The sequence below is a fragment of the Fonsecaea monophora genome (genome assembly GCF_001642475.1).
Source record: "Fonsecaea monophora strain CBS 269.37 chromosome Unknown Scaff84, whole genome shotgun sequence".
Classification (NCBI taxonomy): Eukaryota; Fungi; Ascomycota; class Eurotiomycetes; order Chaetothyriales; family Herpotrichiellaceae; genus Fonsecaea; species Fonsecaea monophora.
This window is the reverse complement of record NW_019174015.1, coordinates 67,436-89,980: the sequence shown is the minus strand read 5'-3', so window position 1 is coordinate 89,980 and position 22,545 is coordinate 67,436. Positions and strand designations below refer to the sequence as shown.

Genomic DNA, 22,545 nt, shown 5'->3' with positions numbered 1-22,545 from the left:
GATGGAGGTGAACGCACCTGGTTATTCCTGCTCGAGGTGCAGGCTCTATATGAAGCCAGAAGACACGCTGCTCACAGGCTCGTTGTCCCCGTCAGTCTTGGAAACATCTGTCACCCTTTTCCGTGCCATCCTCCTGGCATGTTTCCTCTCCCTCCTCTCCTTTTCCCTCAGCTCTCTCTCTTTCACCACCACCTGCCAGTACTTGTCTCCGAGCTCCGCGTACTGACGTCCACGCGCCTGAACGGCCTGCTCGAGTTGTCGGTCAACTTGGCGGAGCGCCAGTGTCCACGAAACCTTCGGAGCGGCGGGACTGTCAGAGGGGAGTTGCCGGTCTTGGTCTCTCTTCTCTCTGACGTTGTAGCGGTTTAGTCCGACAAATTGGATGCTGACACTCGACGAGGGTTGATTGTGGTCCATTTGCGTCTCTTCTCCCTGCTTTTCTGGCTGAGCGTTCGTGGTAACAATCTCCGGTGACTCTGCAATGCCCTGCTCTCGGGCGAGGATGCCATCCCACTCGTCTTCCCATTCAGCGACCTGAATCGTTGCTGCGAGGTCCAGGTGCTGTGCCCACTTCCGAACACCCCACTGCAGCTTATTCTTCAACACTCGATTCATCAGCACCGGCGTCGGGCCTGGATATTTCAGAAGGGGAATTCCCTGGGTCAACATCAGGTTGGGCACTTTGCGGACACCTGATTTCACTTCAGATATCGGTCTCGGGTGCTGAAAAATGCGTGGGTTGTCAGGAGTGGAGAGGTGGTTTGCCTTGTCAGCCACGCGGCGCAGGTTCTCCAGATGAGCATGCCGCTGGGGTGGAGGCGGTTTCCATCGCGAAGCGAGTTCGGCGCGGTGTTTCGATATAGATTCGGCTTGTTGAGCCACATGCTCGAGGGTTTGGCTCAGCTTGTGTAAGGCATTGCCCGATTTAGCGGCGCATGCGCGAAGGAGCGAGAGGGCGTCATGGCCGGCCTGTAGACCGTTGGCGACCTGTGAAGGGGAAAGCAGCTTGCGGTCTTGATGGAAACGGAACCGGATCAAGGACTGAAGTGTTCCAGCGACGGCATTGTTTTGGATTGCAGCCCCAACTCGCGTGCTCTCGCGGAGCAGAACTTTGTATAGTGACAGACCTGCATCCTGCTTGTTAGAAGTCTCCGCCAAAACCACAGAAGTCGCACCTACACGCTAGTCGATGAAGCCCCGATTTGTGCGGAGCAAGAATACGTGGCATCCGCACATCTCAGGTGGGATTCATAAAGGGTACATGAAGTTTGGAAGTGAAAGAAATTGTACTCGGTACAGAGAAGACAGATACAGGTCAGCCTCGCAAGCGGCCAGCCAGCGATGCCTAGGCAGGTTTGCCGATGACGAGGCTGAAGTCGACCGGAATCTATCATGATGCCTGACGACATTCTCTTGCTAACACCGTACTTACGGACATCCAAGGAGACAGTGGAAATACAAGTGACCAATGGTAGCTGCTATCTGTGCATACCTTTCTATCATCTCATTCCTGCAGCTAGAATGGTGCTATGAACGATTCCCGACGCCAAGTATGCCTTCGTAAGAACTCGTGATTCATCGCTATACATTCAGAGGTCCAACTCCATAATACCATGCCCATATTGCACATCTTAGAAAGTGGTGCCTTCTTGGGGTTGCGGAAGTTTCTTGTGTTGTGGTAGAGCCATGTACCTGCGGACATCAGTAACCTTTCGCGCACGACAGGATAGCCCAGCGTACGTACCTTCTAAGCTCGATCAAAATTGTCTCCATGGTGTAGTCTCGTTTCCAATTCGCCAAGCAAGGCAGCTTCGATGGATCAACCTTATCCGCAAGGGTTAGAGTTGACGGTGTGCCTTTCATGGTATTTATCCTCACCTTCCCCGTCTTTTGATCGACACATGGCAGATTCACCCTCGACACGAACTGGATGGTAGGTGGGAGGTCAGGATACTGTTCGCCGCAATGGATGTTGACGCTGTAGATGCGATTCTCGTGGACGCTCTGTATAGCAAACGGGTCAGCTCGATCTTGCCCCTCAGTGGAAACGGCGGTATGGGCGCTTTACGTGAGGAGGTCCAAGGATGGTGCCGTTCCAATTGGTCATCATCAAGTCATCACTATCGGCCAACCCATATGAGCAAGCCTCTGCACGAGAGTCAGAAACAATATTCCCCAAGCAACATTCACAGGTAGTCGCAGACCTGCACCGAGGCCTTTCTCGCCCTTCTCCAACTCTTCCAGGAGCCGGAAATTTCGCGGCACTTTGGCACCCATGTTGAGATGGCAATCGGGTTGGATAAAGCGTGTGTTGTCACAAAGTGAATCGTTCTGCGGCGGATCAATACTTGTGGGAAGGAAAGACGAATACAAGAACTTAGGAGGGGCGACTTTAATGGGGAGAAACTTGAGAAGGCGGGCACGCGCCACAGCCTCGTCGCTTGGGTCATTCAGCCTTGGCATAGGACGACGCGCGCACGTGATCTCGTCTGTGGTTGGCTTGGCACGCTTGGCGATATTGTTGGGGACAATAGAGACAACAGACTCAATCACAACCATCCCTAGTAGTCTACGTAGATATCAGGCCGTCAAATATACAATGAACCAGAAAAACGATTGAGGGTGATGGATTATCGATACCATATCGCTGGCTCTAGCAAAATGATTAGCTTGGTTAAAGCGGCTCAACTCCCCTCTTCCGTCCACTACTATTTCATTATCCATCGGCTTTCTGGCCTGGCAAAGGATATCTCGGACAGATCTTCCGGCCAGATGTTGTCAAAATCAAGACCACGACTGGGTCAAGATTGCCGTTGATCACCCCTCTGCATCTCCCGGAAGAGCTTTCCATCTTCCCATCCCCCGCAGCCTGAGGGCAAGGGGATTCTCACTCAGAGCATGAGCTATCCCACCCTGGCCTCGGGCTCGTGCTGGCTTGCGTCTTTTTCTTTCCCGGACACGGAGATCAATCCAGACGAGTACTCCTACCAGGACGGAGGCGCAAAGCAGCACAATCGCAAAGATCTCGTACCACTTCAATTCCTTCCGTTTGGGCCGGAAAAGGACAGGTGACTGTCTCGACTCGGAGTCGTCCTCCGCGGAGCCATAGAACACACCGGTGTCGGCCCCTTTCTGGCCCAGTGCAGGACTGACACCGCAGCGCTCTACCAGCCAGTTCTTGATGGCCGTTCTCTCGCTCTCCTTGTGACAGTTCGACTGGCAATCGAACAAGCTCCCATGAAGACAGAAGCAGTTGCGACCCTCGCTGACGCAGCCGTAATAGACAAGCGCTGGATGTAGACAACTCTGCGCACAGGCCGGCAGACCATCGTACGAAAGGTTATCAGAGTCTGGACCGCATTCCTGGACGAACCAGTCCTCGACGGCCATCCATTCCCACCAAGTGCACGACCACGCGCAGTAAAGCGGGTCCTTGAGAGCGCAGTAGCAACTTTTCTCATATAACAGTGTCGACGGTTTTATCGGCGTGCACGCGTCTTCCGGTGCGCTTCCGAGAGGATTGGAGCTGCAAGTGGATAGCAGACACGGTGGCAGTTTGGAGACATCGATTTGCTGGGTAGTATTAGTTGACTGACGCTGCGACAACTCTGCGCCAGCATGTGTGGTCTGTGAGAGGATCTGCACAACGAGGGAGAGTGCGTATATCCTCCAGCCTATTTCCATTCTGCTGAGCGTTGTGCAGAAATGTGGGAATAGAGCAAAGACGTGAAGAAGCTCGAGGGAATCTACCGCAGCTGAACATATTGTTCTCTGTATTCGGACAAGCAAAAGAACCGCAGCGTGGGGACTTTGGGACAATGAGGCTGAGAATGCACGGACCACAGATACATCGCCTCGACCACGGGCATGCTCCAGTCTGCGAGAAGTGACTGGACAGACTTCAAGCTGGAAGTCCGAAGGTCTTGTAAACGGTCGAGCAAATAAGATGCTGCCAGCAACGCACCAGAGAAAAGATGCCCTTCAAGTACAATGCAAGGTGCCGGATTTGTGTCCTTGCAGATGAAGCTCGCACCCAAAGGAGCATGGGCGCTGCATCGCTCCGGTCCTAGTGGTCGCTTCCAGCACATTTACGCGAGACCAGCCGTTTCTGCCCGTCCAATCTGGGGCCACAGCAACCATACCACACCAACACGAGATGGCTCTGCGTCTTGCTCCCGATGAGAACTGGCGAGCCATTCTGTTCGTGGTGTTCCGAGGAGCCCGATTCAGCCTTATTGTGAGCAAAACTCTGGGTCTACGAGTATAAGGAGTGTCTGCACTATCGCCAACCTCAGCACGTTGGCCGGACAGATGCTGCTGAAGAACACCGTCGATGTCTAACTTTGCAATTCAGCGCCCAGCATGACATCCCCAACAGAAGTGACTACAGCCACCAGGCTTGCGATACTGCTCTCCTTAAGCCTCATCATTACTTCGACCTCTGCTTACGACAGCAACATCTGTTGCATGAAGGCCGCCCGTTCGCATGAGCTCCGGATCCTTTTGCAGGAGGACCCTTGGGATGTTTGCAGCCTGAACGACACCGAAACTTACCGTCCAGGGACCACGTTCCCTTCGATCAATATCACGATGGGATGGTGCAAAGCACACTGTCCTGGCAATCAGCCAAGCGACCTGTCACAATGGCTGCAGCCCCTGACTAGCTGGGTTGTGCCTTACATCGGTCTTCTCTTGCTGTGTCCCTTCGGCGACATTAAAGATTCAGTTTCAGGGTCGCAAGCAAGGCTAACCTCGATGAAGTTCGGAGATGTCTGGAGGTGGTTCTGGCGATTCGTTCGAAGATATACTCAGGAATGGATTAATCTGCTCGGCGATCCAGCAAGTGCTATTTTTGGTGCGTTCTCAGAGATTTGGTCTGATGCAACGATGCTGCGCGATATCAACTCGCGTCTGGATGCGGGAAGGCCGAATTGGGGCGAACTTTCTTCGATTGATCTCTTGAAATGGGTGGTCGTCCTGGTCGGCGACACCGAATGCCCCTATGAATACGATGAACAAACAGCTGAAAGAGATTCGGGTCAAGACTCGAATAGGAAGACCATCGAACTTGACACGTTGTTCTCGCCAGAATCAGACAAAGGAGTGGATAATACTCCTAAAGTTCGAGCGTTGGTGGAGATCGCGATCAAGACTCTTGTCGAGGCTCGTACCGACTTCTTCAAGGCCGTCTTCTTGCCAACGGTCCTCTTCCTTGCGGTGACGGCATCGGTCTTCTATGACGCTTACACAAAACTTGGCGACAATGATACTGCGAATGGCCTCGCTTTTGGGATCTGGTACTCGTGGCTGGTGATTCTCTCTGTGGCTGCAAATTGCTTTGCCAGCAGCGTAAATGCGGGTTTGACCAAGACTACGCTTGGCCGATATTTTCAGCTCTCCGACCGAAGTGTTCCACTGCGCGAGCGCTATTTCAACGGACTGCTGTGGCATGAATGGTTGACTCGTGTTCAGAGCAATCCAGAGAAGACGTTATCCGACTTAAACGATAATGAACCCTTGTCACTCAACCTAATGGCGGACAGAATCGACAACTCAGAAGGACGGCATTTGGTCAAATACCCATCCCTCACATTGGCGAAGAGTTTCCAGCTGCTGGTGGGCCATGTGATTGCTTGGCTCTGCGTGGCCATTCCGTCGGTGGGCGCCATTATTGTCTCATACGTAAGTCTGATTGATCTGCAAGACCAGTATTGTTCCAGACGGGAGCGTGGTCAGCACTGGGTGCGTTAATGCTGACTCTTGATGGCCGACAGAACACGCCAACTGTTGGCTTTGACTGCCGATCATTCAACTTCCTCGTCTATGGAATCCTTGCATTGGTCGCTCCGGCCCTGCACATCGCATATCAGTGGATGCTTCGCAACAAGGGAAACAAATACGCGACAGAAGGACTGAAGATGTTTTACTGGTTTTTTGTCTGTGCCAATGCAGCTGTACTAACCATTGGCACCATGTTGCAGCTGGCTGGTGTCTATCGGAGCTGCCGGTGTCAACTCCTGTTCGCCTCGGATAACGACATCATCGAAGTGAACCGCAATACTCATCTGGCGGTTGACAATGCAAAGGCTTACTGGCTTCCGGTAGGATATGTGGCGTTTGGATTTGTTTGGGTGGTTTGTGGGCTTGTAACGGCAGCTAGGGCGCATATCTCGGTCCGCCTAGACCACATTGATGCGTATGACTGAGTTCAGGGTCTTTGTCCCTTCCGTGGTCTTCTCACGGGCCGGGTTCTACCCCTTGATGTTTTGTATACTCTTGTTCTGACCTGTAATGCTCTCGATGTCCCTTCACATTTGCAGTGTGGTTGGCATTTTATTCTAGGAGAGACACTCCTCAACCAGCTAATTGACTAAATCATGTTGTATCTCCTCCTCGAGACTGTTCTCTGGTCCCTCGCCATAGACGAGACCTCGATGGGACAAGGCTGTCAGGGGGTGGTCGGATCGATAAAGCAGCATTACATTTGTCCTTAAAAGAGATGGCCGAGCCTTGGCGGCATCTGATTGGCCGCCTTGGAAAGGCCACCTTGAGCCACATTGCGCTGCTTCTCTTGTACCACCAACACCAAGCAGTACGACGCTCCCTTCTCTCTGCCCATGATGAGGCGAAGCAGGGATGACACATGCATTTCTCCAGTCCGAGTTGGCGAGCCTCATATCAGACTCGAAGCGACGAAACAATGACGTGCGCGTCGCCGCCGAGCAGTCGCTTGCTGACCTCAAAACAATCTCGGTGACATCCGAATCTCAACTGGCCGGTGACCTGTGCCGGCGGCCTCTGTTCATTGAACCCTTTCTTCTCGCTTGCAGGACCAAAAATACCAAGCTAGCAACCACCGGAACTGCCTGCATCCAGAGGCTGACTGCAAGCAATGCCCTTGCTCGGACGAGGCTACCTGATCTCCTAGCCGCTTTCCGTGATGGGGCTGCTGCAGGCTATGAGCCTCAACTCAAAATCCTCCAGACTCTGCCTTCTCTGCTCCAGCTCTATGCCGATGACATACATGGAGACCTCCTTGCGACAATTCTAGAGCTATGTGCGTCTCTCCAATCCAGCCGGACGGCCGCTGTGAGCAACACAGCTGCAGCGACTTTCCAACAGTTAGTCTCGGCGGTGTTTGAAAAGGCTGTGCAGGGAGAAAGTCTTAGGCCGTCAGGTGGGGACGATGGAGAGGACTTCTCAGCTGCAGATTCAAGAGGTGCCTCTCTGGACGATGCAGTTCGGCTCTTCGATGACTTTTGTCTGCTGCTTGACCACCAAAAACCGCAATATCTAAAAGTGGAAAGTCTACCCATCGGCTTCTTGCTCGAAACTCTGCAGACCATTCTGTCAAGTTACGATTCGCTCCTTACAGCCGACCGACTCCGCGATCAGACATGGCCGGAAAACCTTGCGCACGGTCTGTCGCGTGTCTTGGCGAGAAAGGATGCATTCGGTATGACGGCGCGCGCTCTGTCTATCTTGCTCCTAATGTTTCAATCTCGGGCTGCAGACCTCCGAGATCAACTGGCAGAGATGACACCTCTACTTATGGCTGCCCTGGAGAAGGACGGCAACCCACCATGGAAACGAGCTCTTTTCCTCGAGTTCTTTCGTACTCTTTGCTCTGACTTCAGCGTGTTCCGAGAAGCCTTTCGTCTGTTCGACAAGGGAGACGACCCCGTCAAACTGATAGGCCAGTTGATGTCTGCATTAGTCCGTATCGCAGCGGAGGATCCATCGTTGATCGGGCTTGGGCGCCAATCTACTGTTCCTGTTCAGCGTGTAACCGACCCAAAGAGCGAAGAGGCTGCATCCATTGAGGCGCAAGGCTTGGGTGGTGCCATCACCTCTGTGACCTCGAATGACGCAAATACTACTGGTATCAGCGTCGATTGGAGTGTCGTGGCTGTTCGTCTGATGGATCAACCCGAGAAGAACACTCCCCCTGCAATCCCAAGCACTTATATCTACACTCTGGTGCTGGGTTGCATCTCACATCTATGTGATGGCCTGTCAAAGTTCATTATGCCACTGAGTGTTCCGAGCCGAGTCGCTCAACGAGACTCATCGGAACTGGGCCGCAGAGATAGTTCTGCCACAGACCGGACAGACGACGATGCCGCACGGAGACCCATTCGTCCAACTTCTGCCTCTCAGAAATATCAGCGGCTCATCAATCCTCTGACCTTGACAAACCATCGATTATACGCGCAGATCCGGACATCTGCAGATCTCATCGAGTCCTGCTGGCCCGCCGCGCTTGCGACTTGCTCAACGTTCCTCAATGCCGCACTGGACTCTGAGTTTTACCATATGTTGATCCGATCAGTTCAAAAATTGGCCCAGGTTTCGGGTGTGCTCGAGCTCTCCACACCCAGAGATGCCTTGCTCACAACTTTGGCAAAAGCATCCATACCTTCCAATGCGAGTAGCTTCATAGCAGCCTCTCAAAGTCTCAAATCCCCTCGAGCCACAAATGCTGAACATGGGTTTTTCAACGATGTGCTTAAATCTCCAGCTGAGCCACCGCCGACACCCACTTTCCAGGTCAGCAGTTCACCGCTCAACGTCAGGCACCTGCTTTGTCTTCGGGCGTTGCTAAACCTTGGTATTGCTCTCGGGCCGACGCTAGAAGAGGATGCTTGGTTCATCCTCATTGAAACCATGCAGACGGTTGAAGCTTTGATTGCAATGCCAAACACGGTTGCGGCAACCTCGCAATCAGAAAGTCCGAGGATGGGTCACGACGGTCAGACAACTCTCTCGACAGAGATAGCCGCCGTCCAGGCGGCAACAAAGCGAATGCTCGACAGCACACGAAGTTTTAGCGCCGAGGCGTTTGCGGTTATTGTGCATGCCTTATTCCGCCTGCTTGGACAAAGTGATGCGGAAGGTGATTCGCAACCCGCGGAGCAAAGCCTTGGTTCTCCTATCTCACCAACTCGTCTAGGGGCTCCAAGACCTGCACATCATGTCTCTCGAAGTGTATCTGGTCTGTGGACAAAGTCAAAAACGCTTGATCTGGAGATCGGGTTCGTGCTTAACAAGCTCAGCGATTTGTCGCGCATCAACATATACCGCTTCGCATCTTCTGCAGAGCAAGCCTGTTCCTGGGATCTAATTGCAAGTCGTTTGCTGCGCCTCTCTCATGACACCAGTGTTGCTGACAATCATCGCATACAATCTGCGAGCATATTGGACTTGATCTCGATGGAGACAGTCAAGTTGTTGGATGACCCACGTTTCGAAGCCAGCGAGGCCGATACCATTAGATCCCGCTGCTTGCGATCCCTCTTACAACAGTTAGATTTCTTTGATGAGACCCCCAGTCGAAGGTATGATGGTGTCGAGCTGGAAATCCACAAGAGACTTCTAGATTCTCTTGAAAGTATGCTTAGCCATAGCGGAGAATCTCTGAACAACTGCTGGCCTATCGCCCTCGAGATACTGTCAATATCGTTCGCGAAGAGGGGACAGGCACGACCGCCGCCTATCGATGCATCCACGGAACAGGCCGAAAATCATGCGCAGACGGCTCAGATATTAAGAGTCGCATTCAGATCTATACAGCTGATTGCCTCGGACTTTCTCGGTGTTCTGGATACTGCTTCGCTCGCAAAACTGGCTCAACTTCTGCGTCAATTTGGCTCTCAGTATTATGACTTGAACGTGGCGTTAACAAGCACGACTGTCCTGTGGAGTCTCGCCTCTCAAGCTTTGTCAAGGATCGAGACGATCGATCTCTCTTCCATGCCAACTCTGGAGAGCCGGATTGAATCAGTCACCGCAAACTCCGAGTCTTCTGGATTAATCTGGAGTGTCATTTTACTGCAGTTGATTGAATTGTGCAAAGATGAGCGTGCAGATGTTCGAAACGCAGCCATCAAAATCCTACTAAAGATGCTTGATGCCTCGAGCGAGGCGCTAAGCCCAAATACATGGGCAATCATGCTCGAAGGTGGTCTGCTCGACACTGTTAGATTTTGCATCACTCAGTATGCAGCAGACAAGAGCGATCAGAGCGACTGGATGGACTCCGCGGCTCAACTGACGGAGGGTATTATTCAGATTATATCTCAGAATCTAACAGTGGTCGCCACCCACAATGACTTTAGCAACACATGGCTCCGTACTATGGACGTTTTGAAGTCTCTCCTAAGTACGAGCTCGCTGGTTGCGTCTTCGTTGGCCTTTTCGAATTTGTCAAAACTTCTTTCCGCGCTGTCGATCTTGGGAGACGTGGATGAAGATCTGATTGTGCGTCCAATGCAGCTTTGGACAGACTATCATCCTGCAAAGATTGGACAAGACTCTGAACCTCACCATGTGGCCGGTGATGGACCGTCGAATCAACAAGCGTTCACTTCGCATGCTAATGTCCTGGTCGAAGCGTACAAGACCAGGCCCGTCGCTGTTTCGAATTATATGCAAGGCCAAACACCTATGCTAATGAACGCCATCGAGTGCGGAATTCTGCTGTGTCTGCATCCTCCTTACACAAATGACATAAAAGCTCTGGCACCGGAACAGAAGGAGGCCTTGCAGTGCATGGCAATCCTGAAATCCCTCTTGCGTGGCCAAGTGTCAGAGTTTTCCCAGTTCATGCTCAGAATGCTAAGTCTCGCCCTTAATATTCAGGATGGGAGGATTGGTCCCCAACATAAGAAGTCAGCCATCTCGAAATCTGCGCAGAAGCCAACGTTCATAGCATTTGCCTCTACATGTTTGGATAACCTGCGGAACTTGATTCTGGAGTACGCGGAGGACGAGCATTTTATCGACAATTTAGCCGTGCAAAGAGCATGCCAAGTGCTTTCCGCGATCATCAACACGAAATACACCAAGATCCCCACGAACAGTCAAGCACCGTTATGGAGGAATGCCACCGTCACTGCAGTGGTGATGCTCGAAGCCTTGCAGAAACATGTGAGCCACAGAAGGTCACGGTCAGTGGATCGCCCTCACCTAGGTGGTTTGGCACCCGACATCATCTCCATCGCCGTTAGTATCCTGAATTCTGGTGGTCTACCCAACCCGCCTGGTTCAGGTTACACTGAAGAGACAATTCTCGAAGATGAGACGTTTGACATCGAACATTTCCGGCTTCTGCATGATGCCATTGTTCCCATCTTCCAGCTGTCAGAAGAGGTCCGGGAAGACGCATGCAAGGAGTATGCCGTTGTCATATTCCAGGCATCACTGCTCGCGAACCCTTGGTTTTACGACATTCCAGATGATCTCACTAATGACCCATTGAAAGACTTGCTAGTGACGAGACCTGGGAGTGTCCACCGGCCGGTGTTTGCCGTGAGACGCAGCATTTGCTACGCAGCGTTGGATGCGCTATTTGGGCTTGTATCGCTGCAGCGGCCTACGGAAAGTACCAAGGACCAGGGAGATCTCAGGATCGAATATTCCAAGTTAGCAAGCGCAGCCGCCCCTTATCTCGTATTGCGCGTGGCGCACCCTTGCAAGACATTTCTAGCAGACCAGCGGCTGCGAGGTCTTACTCCGCCACCAGAGCCCCAGCAGGTGGAGTTGCAGGTTGTGCTATCCAAGTTCGTTGAGTTGAGGAGTGACGGTCAGGCGATTGCTAGGATGACACAAGATCTCAAGCAAAAGGACCCTTCTCAAGGATTGCCCATTGCCATGCGGAGACTGGGGGTTAGCGAAGTGGACGACGGCAAGGCCCACCTCCGCGTTCTCTACGGCTTGATTCTGCGCGTCCGGAAGTTCTGGCAAGGGCTGCCGAGATTACAAGGCCCCGGGGCACGCGCGTGGCAGGATGACGGGCCGGGCAAGGCGATCGAAGCGGCTCTAGACAGCTGGGCCAGGGTTGTGGCAGAGGATTGGGGGTTTCTGGGCATCGAGTAGAAAAGGAGTTTCTTCGGGGCTGTTCGAGAAGATGGAAGGCTAAGGTTGTTGCCAACGACTCTGAATATCACGATCGGGAGCTCGGAGCACGAATGTATCACCGCATGTTTTCAAGAGGAGAAAGACACATGAGGAAATATAGAACTGAGAGACAAATCGGGCGCATGGAAAATATTGTGTTTGATGAAGTATGGAGGGCGATCGCCATCAATCCACCCAAACTTCGGGGTAATGCGCATTGAGTCATTGGAGAAATCCTTGGAGTCAAGGTCGGCAGGCTGCCTATGTACTCGAGTGACTCTGTGGCGCCCACTGGGGGGACTGGTGGATTGAGTCCATAGCTTCCAGCGTGCCATTCCACAGCACATTCTTCGAGGAAGAGCCGGTAGAATCCCCGGATTTGACGTTGTACTCTGGGCCAGACTCGAAACTCGCCGCGTGGAAACCCGGATTAGACTTGCAGACATGGTGGTGTGTGTCACTTATGAGATGCCCAATGGCAATGTGAAGGTACACAATTCGACGCGGAATATTGCCCATTTTGGGTCGAGTCCCTCTGTGCATTGTAACCCTATCCAGACGCCTGCATCTCTGGTAGAAAGATTTTCCCGGCGAAGATCTTCATGGCCAATGGCGAATGCGAGGAGGAGGTTTCCTGGTTTAGGCAGGTGTCGGCGGTGTGTGGATGGGCAATTTGCCGCCAGCACCAGGTTGGTCTGTTGCTAGTGGGGGAGCTAGTTCGGGCGCCTGTCGGTAGAGCACTATTTCTGACTGTTTGAAGTAGCGGCGGGCATCTATTTGCACAATGTCAGCTGGATCAAAAGGTGGAATCCAACATTAAACGGGTATTGAGAAGTCGGATACCAGGCCTAGCGTGGGGAATTTTGGCACGTGTCGGCAATTGAAGATGAGCCTCGAGTGGGGGAACAGCAGTGCAGGCATGTTTGAAAGGCTGAAAAGGCTCAATGGCTCTCACAAAGACAGGGATTGGACGACTCATTCAAAGGCGGAGCATATCATAGGAACGTACCTTCGTCAATCAACACCAGACTGAGGTAATATCTGGTGGAATATTTCTTGTTCACCTCTCGGAAGGTCGGGGTCAGGTCAAAGCCTCCCAAGAACAGTCGAATGGGGATCGTTTCGCCTGGTCCCTCGTCAGTATATCATTGTTACTCGTCCTTGTCCCACGACTCAAAGCATTGGCATAGAGCGAAACTCCATGCACAAGCGCATCGGGGAAAGAGGGGATATCATACCTCTCGATGGAGAACCGTCCATAATCTGGAATCAACCGTGAGCATCAAGGACCATGCAAAGATATCGACCACGTACCTCAAACCGCACCAACGTCTCGCTCTCATTGTATTGATTGGGGGCGACACCAGTCGTCTCCCGTCGGATAATAGACAGCTCCATATGTTTGATCTTCAGTCTGACCAGTAAGAAGTAGATTCTCCCAACAATGACATCTTTGAGGTGGTATTTGCTCTTGGAGTATTCGAACTCGATGTGCAAACAGTCTTCAATGCCGACATCCATCTTGATTGAGCTGTTTGTCTCCGGCGGTATCCGATATGAGTAGACCCAAATGTCCTTTTCCCGAATAACATCGGCCATCCTTCTCGAGACTGTGACGCGCACAAAGTATCGGAGCTTGACGTTGATGCCGTTGTATGACTCGTACTGTTTTTCGACGTTCTTGAAGTTGAATGGGAAGGTCTGAGGATGTTGGAGCTCCCCCGGCGCAGCAAGTTCCTGTCCTAGCGACAAGAACTCGTAATGATTTCCCCGGTCGAAGAACATTTCTAGACAAGCTAGAGTCAGATCCCAAGGGTGACCCAGCCAAAGCGCAGTTCTATTGTGGCATACCTATCAGACCGATGAATTGGACCTTGATACCCGTGTGTTCCAGCCTTTTCCCATCCTTTGGTCTTATTGTGACGGCGCCTTTAACAGACTCGCCATCGAGATATAGGGGTGCCTTTTCCCGCCTGTTCTTGTCGAGCTTAACATCGACAGTTTGTCGCTCGTCGGCGTCTTCGAGGACAATGTCGATATCGACCGGAGTTGAGAAGAAGAATGCTGACATGGTAGACAAGGTGGGGGACGGAAGGGGATGCTGCAGGTGTAGTTATCTAGCGGTTGGGATGCTGTGAGGAGAATATTGCCTGAGGATATGGGAGATGCAGCAGAAATGTTGTGTTCAAAAGATGTGAGCTGCGCTACACTTTGTATAACAGGCGACAATCATGCCCTAGCGAGCCTGGCTGCCTGGCTACCTAGGTACGTCGTTCTCTGGAACCGCAGCTGCGCTTAGCCATCCGTGCTGCCCCAAGATGAGTGCCAAGCCCCCATCAATCTTAAGCGACAAGCGCTTCTACACTTGGTTTTGCCTGCGCGTTGATTCTCTTCACCACCTCCCGTCAACAATCTTCCTACAGCATTCAGAGACCCGGCTAGCCTAGGGCAAAGGTATGGAATATACCAGAGGATCCTCGAGTCCGTGCCCATCGTGTCGCGAGTGGGTGATAAGGCATCGCCTACATCATCTCCAACATACCCATGCCCTTCTTCACTGTCCTGCGGCGAATGTTTTGGGCTTCATATCGACCATGTGCCTGCCTCGAGACGGACCTCCGTGAAGACATGAATCCGGTACAAAGCTCTGCAAGTTTGTGACTTTCCGACCGTTGGGCCAAGACAAGACCAGTCAGATGTGAAGCCAGAGAAGAGTTTCTGAACGATAAGCATGTGGCGGGTATGGAGTCTTTGAGTCTTATCTGTGTCCCGAGAGGACGGATGGTACTCTTGGTCGAGACTCTCCCAACTCTTTGGATCTCCTCATCGTCGTCCTCCTCCTCAACGCCTCTCATCGGCAACGGTAACTGACGGGGATTGCCCTCCAGTGTCAAAAGGCTGATGGTTCAATTGCCGATCACTTGGAATCTTTTCCGTCTTCCCCGCAGGCCGCACATTCTCCAAAGTCTCTAGCACCATTCAGTCCTTGTTACTGCTTCCCCGATCAATACGAGAACTCTGTCTCCTGGGGGCCTCGATTCCACGTCAATCACTATTCTCCTTAAGCTTCAGACGGTCATCTTGGTGCCGCAGTCCGCGACTTGGACCTGATCTGATCCTGCCACCTGGTCATCATCGCCAGATATTAACCGGCAGAACCACCGTCCTAAGTGGACTTCAGCGTGTGGGGTAAGACCGGGCAACTGTCACCCTGGATCGAATCCAGCTCTGTACGACATTCAGCCATCTCGAGTCTTTCGAATTCTTTCCCATCCAGAATTCCAGCACTGACCGCCACCCCAAAAAGCAAGTTTGGTGAACCTGAACGGCAATCCTCAACCCTACATCCGCCCCCCTTTATGTGCTACTTCTTTATATCCCAACCCTCCTCCCCAGTAAGTGACCGGTTCTTTTACTCTTCATCTCTCTTATACTTGACTTGCTTGAACCCCACGCACTATTCCTGTCGCTCATTGCCTTTGTTTGCTCGCGTGTCTCCCCCCGGCACTAAGCGCCGTATCTCGTGTTCGCTTCAACCGTGACATCACCCGTTTGCTTTGCCTGACATACGCCGCCATGCTGTCGACAGAACGATCGAGTAGACCTCATCCCTTTCGGCACCCTCATCGACCGATTTCTTCAAATTACGGGGCCTCTGCACGAGCCATGCAAAACGGGACCGATCACCTGGAACACATTTGGATCATTACTGGTCCTGCAGGATGTGGAAAGACTACGGTAGCTCAGCACCTTGCTGCTGAGTTGTCGTTACCCTACATCGAGGGTGATGATGTATGCGCCTCTGTCCTCGATTTGTGTGCGTCTAGACTAAATAAATGCACAGTATCATCCTACTGCCAACAAGCAAAAAATGGCCTCAGGAATCCCGCTGACAGACGCTGACCGCTGGGATTGGCTGATCACCCTCCGAGAAGAAGCCATCAAAAGGCTTCAAACCTCCAATTCCGTCATTGTCACATGTTCGGCCCTGAAGCGCAAATATCGCGACGTCATTCGCGTCGCCAACTACGATCATCCGTCTGTCCAAGTCCACTTCATCTACCTCAAGGTTGACGAAGTAACGCTGCAAGCGAGAGTGGCTGCGCGAGTCGGTCACTACATGAAAGAAGGGATGGTGCACAGCCAGATGGCCACGTTGGAGGAGCCGGAGGAAGAGCTTGAGTGGGATGTCATGCAAGTCGATGTGAGGGAGGATAAAGAACTGGTCAAGCGACATGCACTCGAGCTCGTGCAACGCAAGTTGAAAGAATATGATGAGCTGGCAGTGCCGCAACAAGGCCAGTGACGGCGTATTGGGTGCAAGTCAGGGATTTGGCTGGCTTTGGTACTGATTGGAACATACTAGGGTGAGCAAATGATTTGAGCAAGGGCGCAGGGCGTTAGGCAATGGGTCGGAGTCAGACCTTGATGACTGGCAAGAAAGAGACCAACATCTGCAGTGTACTTGTAAGCGATAGCAAGGGAAGGAAATACACCAAGAGGGCCGGAGTAGCCAGGGCGATGGGTTTGGGCGCCACTCTTTTTCTTGGGATTGCGACAAACACCGTGAATGAGAAAATCTTCTAGCTTGGGTGAATCGCCGCGGAGGATCTTGCGTTATAGCAACGGAGTGAGACAAAGTCAACCCAGCTTTCTGAGAGAGACAAGAAAGCAAATTCTATCTGGTCATTACGCTCTTTATTCTCAGCCAGACCATCGACAGACCAAGTCGAGGCTATTGAGCCATCATGTGCCATCAAAGTGATTCTATCGTCTGCGCTCCCCCTCAATGTCCAAGTCAGAAAAAAAGATTGCTGCTTCGCTTTCCCCCGTAGTTTGTTGTCCAGAAAAGCACTGTCCACTGTACTTGTATGTACATTACATACGTACATGATATTAAGAGCAAGGTTATGTCCCCGTTTTCAGGCATCAATCAATCAATCAATCAAATCCATCCAGGAAGGAAGACATGGTGGCCACTATTAATTAACCCCTGCCCTCTCCCTTCACGGTATATGTACATGCATACATTACCAATGTACCCAGTCGGTAGATGGGGAGGTCAAAATAGGAACCACGCGCCGAGAATCAAGGCCCAAGCACCGAAGAAGCCGCCGCCGCCGCCGGACCGCCAGAAACGCATCTTCTCGCTGGATGCTGCGTTGGGCGCCTCCTTTCCGACACCTTGGCCAGTCACGTCCGCGGGGACGCTGCAGCTGGTGGCGCCGCAGAGGTAGCCGCTCGGACAGCACCCGCCGCCGACGCTGGGGGCGCAGGTCGCCCAGCCCTGTGCGCAGTTGCCCGTGGGCAGCGTGCCGGGCGCGGTGATGCCCGACCCCGTCGGCGCGACGATCGTCAGGGTGCTCCCCGACACGAGCGTCGTCGAGGGCAGCGCCGGACACGACGTCGAGGCGCAGTCGCGGCCGATCTGGCAGCATCCGCCCACGTAGTATGCGGAGCAGGCGTAGAAGCCCGTCGGGCACCCGGTCACCGGGTAGGAAGGCGATGTTGAGTGCGTGGCCGTCGTGGTGGTCGTTTCTACCGTCGTGGTCAGCGAGGTCGGCCGCACGGGCGGTTCTGGCGTCGCTGACGACGATGTCGAGAGGGGAGGGCAATTTGCTGAGCCGCATTGACGATCGGTCGGACAGCATCCACCGCCCAGCGTGGCCGGGCACGAGCGGAAGCCCGACGAGCAGGTCAGTGGCAGGGTCGTGGCAGATGTGACCGTGACCGTGAGGGTGACTGTCGAGATTACTGGAGGCAGCGGGGAGACGCTGGAAGTTCTGGTCGAGGTCGGTGTGGTCGTGGTCGTCGAGGTAGGGGTTGTGGGCGTGGGCGTTGAGGGTGAAGGCGTGATTGTCGTGTATCTCGTTACAGTGGTCGTGGACGGCGTTGGGTTGGTCAGAATCGTCGCGGTCGATGTCTGGACACATCCGACCTGGTAGCACGCGTATCCTGGAAGACAGCACCCACCGCCCGGGTCGTTCGGGCACGAGGTGTAGCCGCTGGCGCACGTCGTCGAGAGCGCATTTCCGCACACCTGGCCACTCGGGCAGCATCCCACATCACCCAGTCCAGTGTCCTGAACCAGTTGGCAGGTGTAGCCAGTCGCGCAGCAGCTGTTGGGTCGATCGATCGAGGTGCAGGCAGATGTGCCCGTCGGACATTGGAAGTCCCTCTCTGCGAAGAGGTGCCAACCTGGTAGCAGTCGCCGGAAGAGGCGCGGACTCTGGTCCTCGTCGTGGACTCGGACTGGGAGATCGAAGGATGTGAACGTGGTTGCATTGGCCCAATCTAATGCGTCACAGTTGAACTCCTCCTGCTGCTGCTCAAAGCCCCAGTATTGTAGATAGAACATCTCTCCAGGATCTCCGCTCATCTTCCTCACCCCGGTCGGGTTACTCTTTTGCAGCTTCTGTTGTGCATCTAGATCCCTTTTGACCCTCAGTTCATCTTCGGGGTAGTATTTCGAATCGGGTGGGAGATTGTATGGCCACTGCAAGTTCAGCTCCTGGGATGCCACTGACGGAATCGAGCTGCCGATAAGGGCTAGGAGCGACGAGGGTAGGGCTGCCAGTTGCAGCCATGGTGCCATAGGCACTGTGGAAGAAGGGCTGCCTCAGTATCGGGCTACGACGATCAAAGGCGATGGTAGTATGCGTGAGGACGAAGTGAGGACGAAGTGAGGACGAAGTGAGGACGAAGTGAGGACGATGCAACCCCTAGAGAGGTGAGGTGGACGGAGAGTGAGTAATTCCTGACAATAGAGGAGTCAGTGATCTCAGGACCTTACAGTGACATTTACGACAAAATTTTAGAGACATGGTGAGGCATGAAGACTTGGTGGCATTTGTTGGCATTGTTGGCACCGCGAGATGCGAGATGCGAGATGGCTGGGATGGATCATTTCCTGTGGCCGCGCAGAGATGGAGCTGCGCTGGTGAGACGCGACCATTCGGCTGGTGGGATTTTGGGCCGTGGATCCGCTGGTGTGTCCCACATCCGTCACCAGTTGGTCCTGTCGGACCTCGTGGCGCCCTCAACGGCTATCCCGAGTCTCCGGCCTTGTCTTCGTGGCCCCTGGCCCAGCCTTGCATGCCGTGGTCTTCATTGGGCACATGTCTTTCATCCTGCATTTTTCCACACACCGACATCTGCTCTTCCTTTTCGACCACGGCTCTGTCGCCAGTCCCTTATTGACTAGACTGACGGTATTGCCCATCCTGCTGGTGCTCGGCGGCCTCATTTTGTTCCCACTCCAGATCGATATGGTCTAGTAAGTGCCTGCCTTCAAACCCTTCAATGACCCCAGGCTCAAGGCCAGCCCCTGTGATCGTGACCGAATCCGAATAAACCCAACAATCGAGTTGTCCGCCGTCTTTTCTATGCTCAAGTTCGCCAAAGCATCCTCACCTGGGTCCAGAGTCAGTCACACCAAAACAGTTTTACACGCAGAGATGCGTCACTTACCGAAAACACTCCTCGCATATAGATTTGCACTCAGGAATTGGCAGTCGCCTTTCAAGCTGGCTTCCGGTGTCAGACACGTCATATTCGTACTCTTCATAAGTTGATCCAAGAATTCTCGTAGCGTCTTCGTTGTCGCTTTGCTGTTGATGTTCACTTTGTTTTCCCATTCAAACTCGGTCCACATGGTCCGGAATGCTGATTCGGAGCATGTCGCTGGCTGGATGTAGTCCATGATATCTGCATGCACGTCGTTCAGGATGACGACGTGTGTGTCTGTCCCCGATGGCGAGTCATATACGACGTTGCCAAAGATCACTCCTGTATCCGTGCTTGACACCTTGATGGTCGATTGCACATTGAGGAAGTCGTGCGGTCCTAGATTGTGTGTAGTTGGTCGTTCCACCACCTTCAGATCACCTAACGTCGCGAATTCTACCGAGAGGTTCTGGAGAGTCTCGGTCGTCTGATTGACCAGGAGTACATCGAGGATGATGTCGAATTGGTGAACCTTGACATATGCCTCTGCGTATACGGGGTCTGAAAACCCAGTAAGTTGCACCACCCGGCTCAGCTTGGAGGAGAGATCTTCAAACGAAGCATCCCCGCCGGTTGCTTTCTCGAGATCAAGTTCCATCTCATCTGTGCCATCACCTGCATTCTTCTTCGATAGCTGTCGTATCGAAAGAACATCGTCCACTTGGACAGCCGTCTTTGCCTTTTCTACGGCTTCTTTCGCTGCCCGTTTCTTCTCTTCGGCTTGTACCATGGCACGGAAGGCCTTTCTAGTATCGTCCAGGAAGGAAACCTCAAGTTCCTTGCGTTCCGTGAATTCGGCCAAAGCGCGTACACAAGACATGATTCGGTCCACAGAATCCTCGTCAATGGGTGCCTTGACGAAATGCGACTGGCCAACTCGAACGATCGAAATCATGATCAGCATGGCCTCGGCACGCAAAGCATTAGTGCGTGCCTGGTCTTTCGAGATCTCCGAGTGACGCATAACAAGTTTGGTCAAGGTAGAAGAAAGCACCGTCGCCAGGTAGTAGTCCCCATCGAGGATAAGCTGTCTCAACGGAGGTTTCTGTGCTGCTTTGACTGCTTCCAGTCTCGCCTTTGCGGCGGAATCGCTGGTTAGGGCGCTCTCAGTCGCGTATGTACCGTCGGCGAGGATTTTCCGTGATCCACTGGCAGCGGGTTTGGGTGCGGAGTGACCGTTGACCTGCTCCTTAGCCTCGCCGTCCTCGTTCGACTGCTCATCTAACAGCCGTTGCTCCGAAGCAAGTATGGGGATCTCCCCAAGGCTCGCCCGGATTCGTTTCCAGGCCTCCTTGATATCGTTCTCTTGTAATGAATATTCGCCAATCACCCACAGTGAACCACGGTATACCTTTCCTGCCCGGACCTCTCCCAAGGTCGACACCAGGCGTTCAACGATCGAGGATCTAAGCTTAGGAAACTTCTCAACCACCTCCTTGACAAAGGAGATGACGTCCACTGCGGAGCTGTTGTTGAAGTCGGCGATAAAGTCCATCAAGACATCGACAACGCTGGCTGCAATCTCTGAGAACTTGATGGCGCAGTGGTGGATGGACTGAATCAGGAGTTGTCGGTATTCCGAGTTCTTTTCGTATTGTTCGACCACAGTCTTGCTGAGTTCCTTCTTCAGTAGCATGACGATCTCTTGAACGTTTTTGCTGGAAACCATCTCCAATGCAATCGCCAAAGCCTTCCGTCGGACGTCCAGGTCGGGGCTGGACAGGACACGTAAAATTTCCATGGTGAGATCATCCAGCACGCCCTCATTCCGTCTCCGCAACTGGTCAACCCGGTCAAGCACGATAAGCTTGACGTTGTTGTCCGCCTCTTTGATGCTTAGCTCGATCAATTTCCCAGCGGCAGCCTTCACAGCCACGGGATTGTTAGTCAGTGCTGTCAGAGAGGTTGCAGCTTCGTAGACAACCGTGCTTGTGTTCGCTTCCAACAGATCAAAGATCAACCGCAAATACCGCGCCTTGTTTGCTTGATTTTGGACAGCATCTTTTCGGATAAACTCGAGCTCAACCAGCTGGAGCAGCTCATCGGCATTAGGCACTCCGTCTAGGACTCCGGTGAGATATTCCAACGCTTTGTCATGGCTTATAGTCATCAAAGCCGCAAAGGCATTCCTTTTACAGGTGGTATCGGTCTCGCCAGCGAGGAACGTGTGTAGCATCTCAGGAGCATCTGGGATCAGGTGCTGGGCATTCTGGTACACAGAGGCCAATGCCCATACCGCGTTCTTTCTCACATAGGCATGCCTGTGATCGAGGCAGGTTTGTGCGGCAGAGAGGAGGGGTTCGATCAATTCGGGTTCTCGAAGTTTGGAAAGAAAGCGCAGCGTATTGCCCCGGACGAACTCGTTGGGATGCTGGAGATCGTTTCGAATTCCATTACTGGTGGCTATTAGTCTCGATATCCCTCATGTTTGCACAGGCAGTTGAGCGCACCAAACAAGAATCATCTCTTGCTTTAACTTTCCATTCGCGTCCAACTTCGGACAGATTTCGTAGTAAAAGTAGAGAAGTTTCTTCAGAGACTTGCTTTTCGAGGGCATGACAAAACGGATAATGTGCATCAACAGATTGGGCATGGGATCGCCATTGAGCATGATCGTGAGAATCCGCCGCATGGTCTCCATCTTCGTCTCATCTGTGCCCTTTTCTAATTGTGTCTTGAGGTCCTGCTGACTTGGCTGGTCGGCGGTGTTGTCAAGGTGCACGAGACTGTACGAGTTGTCAAGGAAGGTCGCCATGGTCGCGGGAATGTCTTCAGCACAGACAGGAGTGAATAGGGCAGGGCTCTAGGGACGATTGAAAGACGTTGCAACAAGTTGCGCGGAGGAGGGTCGGCTGCGGTAGGAAAGGATCAAAGCATTCTCGTGAATTTCTGCAGGTCGTTCCGGAAATGTCCCAGAGATCAAAAGACACACCAAGAGTAGCAACCAAGGACGAGGACTTCCTGAAGCCTTTTGACAAGTTGTCGTGGGGGGAGACTGCGACCGCCAGAAGATGCATACACAGTGATCTGTCCAAATGTGGATGGCCTTGGCGGTCTGTTTGTAGCGGCGAGGAGATGTCCCTGAGCTAACGCAAAATGGCGAAGGCAGCGGCTGCTATAGACATAACTACTGAGTAGACA

General features: G+C 52.9%; 7 protein-coding genes across 7 annotated transcripts; 2 read left to right on the top strand and 5 right to left on the bottom strand.

Annotated features, from left to right (window-relative positions):
- Nucleotides 1-45: 45 nt before the first annotated feature.
- Nucleotides 46-2,277, bottom strand: AYO21_09041 (hypothetical protein; the record flags this gene model as incomplete). The annotated part of the gene is made up of 5 exons (XM_022658979.1): nt 46-987; nt 1,613-1,667; nt 1,745-2,004; nt 2,069-2,148; nt 2,205-2,277. 5 exons carry the CDS (start codon nt 2,275-2,277, stop codon nt 46-48), a joined length of 1,410 nt encoding a protein of 469 aa, XP_022508720.1.
- A 540-nt stretch (nt 2,278-2,817) lies between these two features.
- AYO21_09040 (hypothetical protein) lies at nt 2,818-3,684 on the bottom strand (the record flags this gene model as incomplete). Its single annotated transcript, XM_022658978.1, has 1 exon — nt 2,818-3,684. One exon carries the CDS (start codon nt 3,682-3,684, stop codon nt 2,818-2,820), a length of 867 nt encoding a protein of 288 aa, XP_022508719.1.
- A 678-nt stretch (nt 3,685-4,362) lies between these two features.
- Nucleotides 4,363-11,877, top strand: AYO21_09039 (hypothetical protein; the record flags this gene model as incomplete). The annotated part of the gene is made up of 3 exons (XM_022658977.1): nt 4,363-5,682; nt 5,775-6,101; nt 6,658-11,877. 3 exons carry the CDS (start codon nt 4,363-4,365, stop codon nt 11,875-11,877), a joined length of 6,867 nt encoding a protein of 2,288 aa, XP_022508718.1.
- A 660-nt stretch (nt 11,878-12,537) lies between these two features.
- AYO21_09038 (hypothetical protein) lies at nt 12,538-13,969 on the bottom strand (the record flags this gene model as incomplete). Its single annotated transcript, XM_022658976.1, has 5 exons — nt 12,538-12,671; nt 12,908-13,024; nt 13,137-13,161; nt 13,213-13,685; nt 13,750-13,969. 5 exons carry the CDS (start codon nt 13,967-13,969, stop codon nt 12,538-12,540), a joined length of 969 nt encoding a protein of 322 aa, XP_022508717.1.
- Nucleotides 13,970-15,564: 1,595 nt separating this feature from the next.
- Nucleotides 15,565-16,204, top strand: AYO21_09037 (hypothetical protein; the record flags this gene model as incomplete). The annotated part of the gene is made up of 2 exons (XM_022658975.1): nt 15,565-15,690; nt 15,743-16,204. 2 exons carry the CDS (start codon nt 15,565-15,567, stop codon nt 16,202-16,204), a joined length of 588 nt encoding a protein of 195 aa, XP_022508716.1.
- A 756-nt stretch (nt 16,205-16,960) lies between these two features.
- On the bottom strand, nt 16,961-18,493 carry AYO21_09036 (hypothetical protein; the record flags this gene model as incomplete). Its single annotated transcript, XM_022658974.1, has 1 exon — nt 16,961-18,493. The coding sequence occupies one exon, from the start codon at nt 18,491-18,493 to the stop codon at nt 16,961-16,963; it is 1,533 nt and encodes a 510-aa protein (XP_022508715.1).
- Nucleotides 18,494-19,171: 678 nt separating this feature from the next.
- AYO21_09035 (hypothetical protein) lies at nt 19,172-22,159 on the bottom strand (the record flags this gene model as incomplete). Its single annotated transcript, XM_022658973.1, has 3 exons — nt 19,172-19,311; nt 19,369-21,800; nt 21,855-22,159. 3 exons carry the CDS (start codon nt 22,157-22,159, stop codon nt 19,172-19,174), a joined length of 2,877 nt encoding a protein of 958 aa, XP_022508714.1.
- Nucleotides 22,160-22,545: the final 386 nt, after the last annotated feature.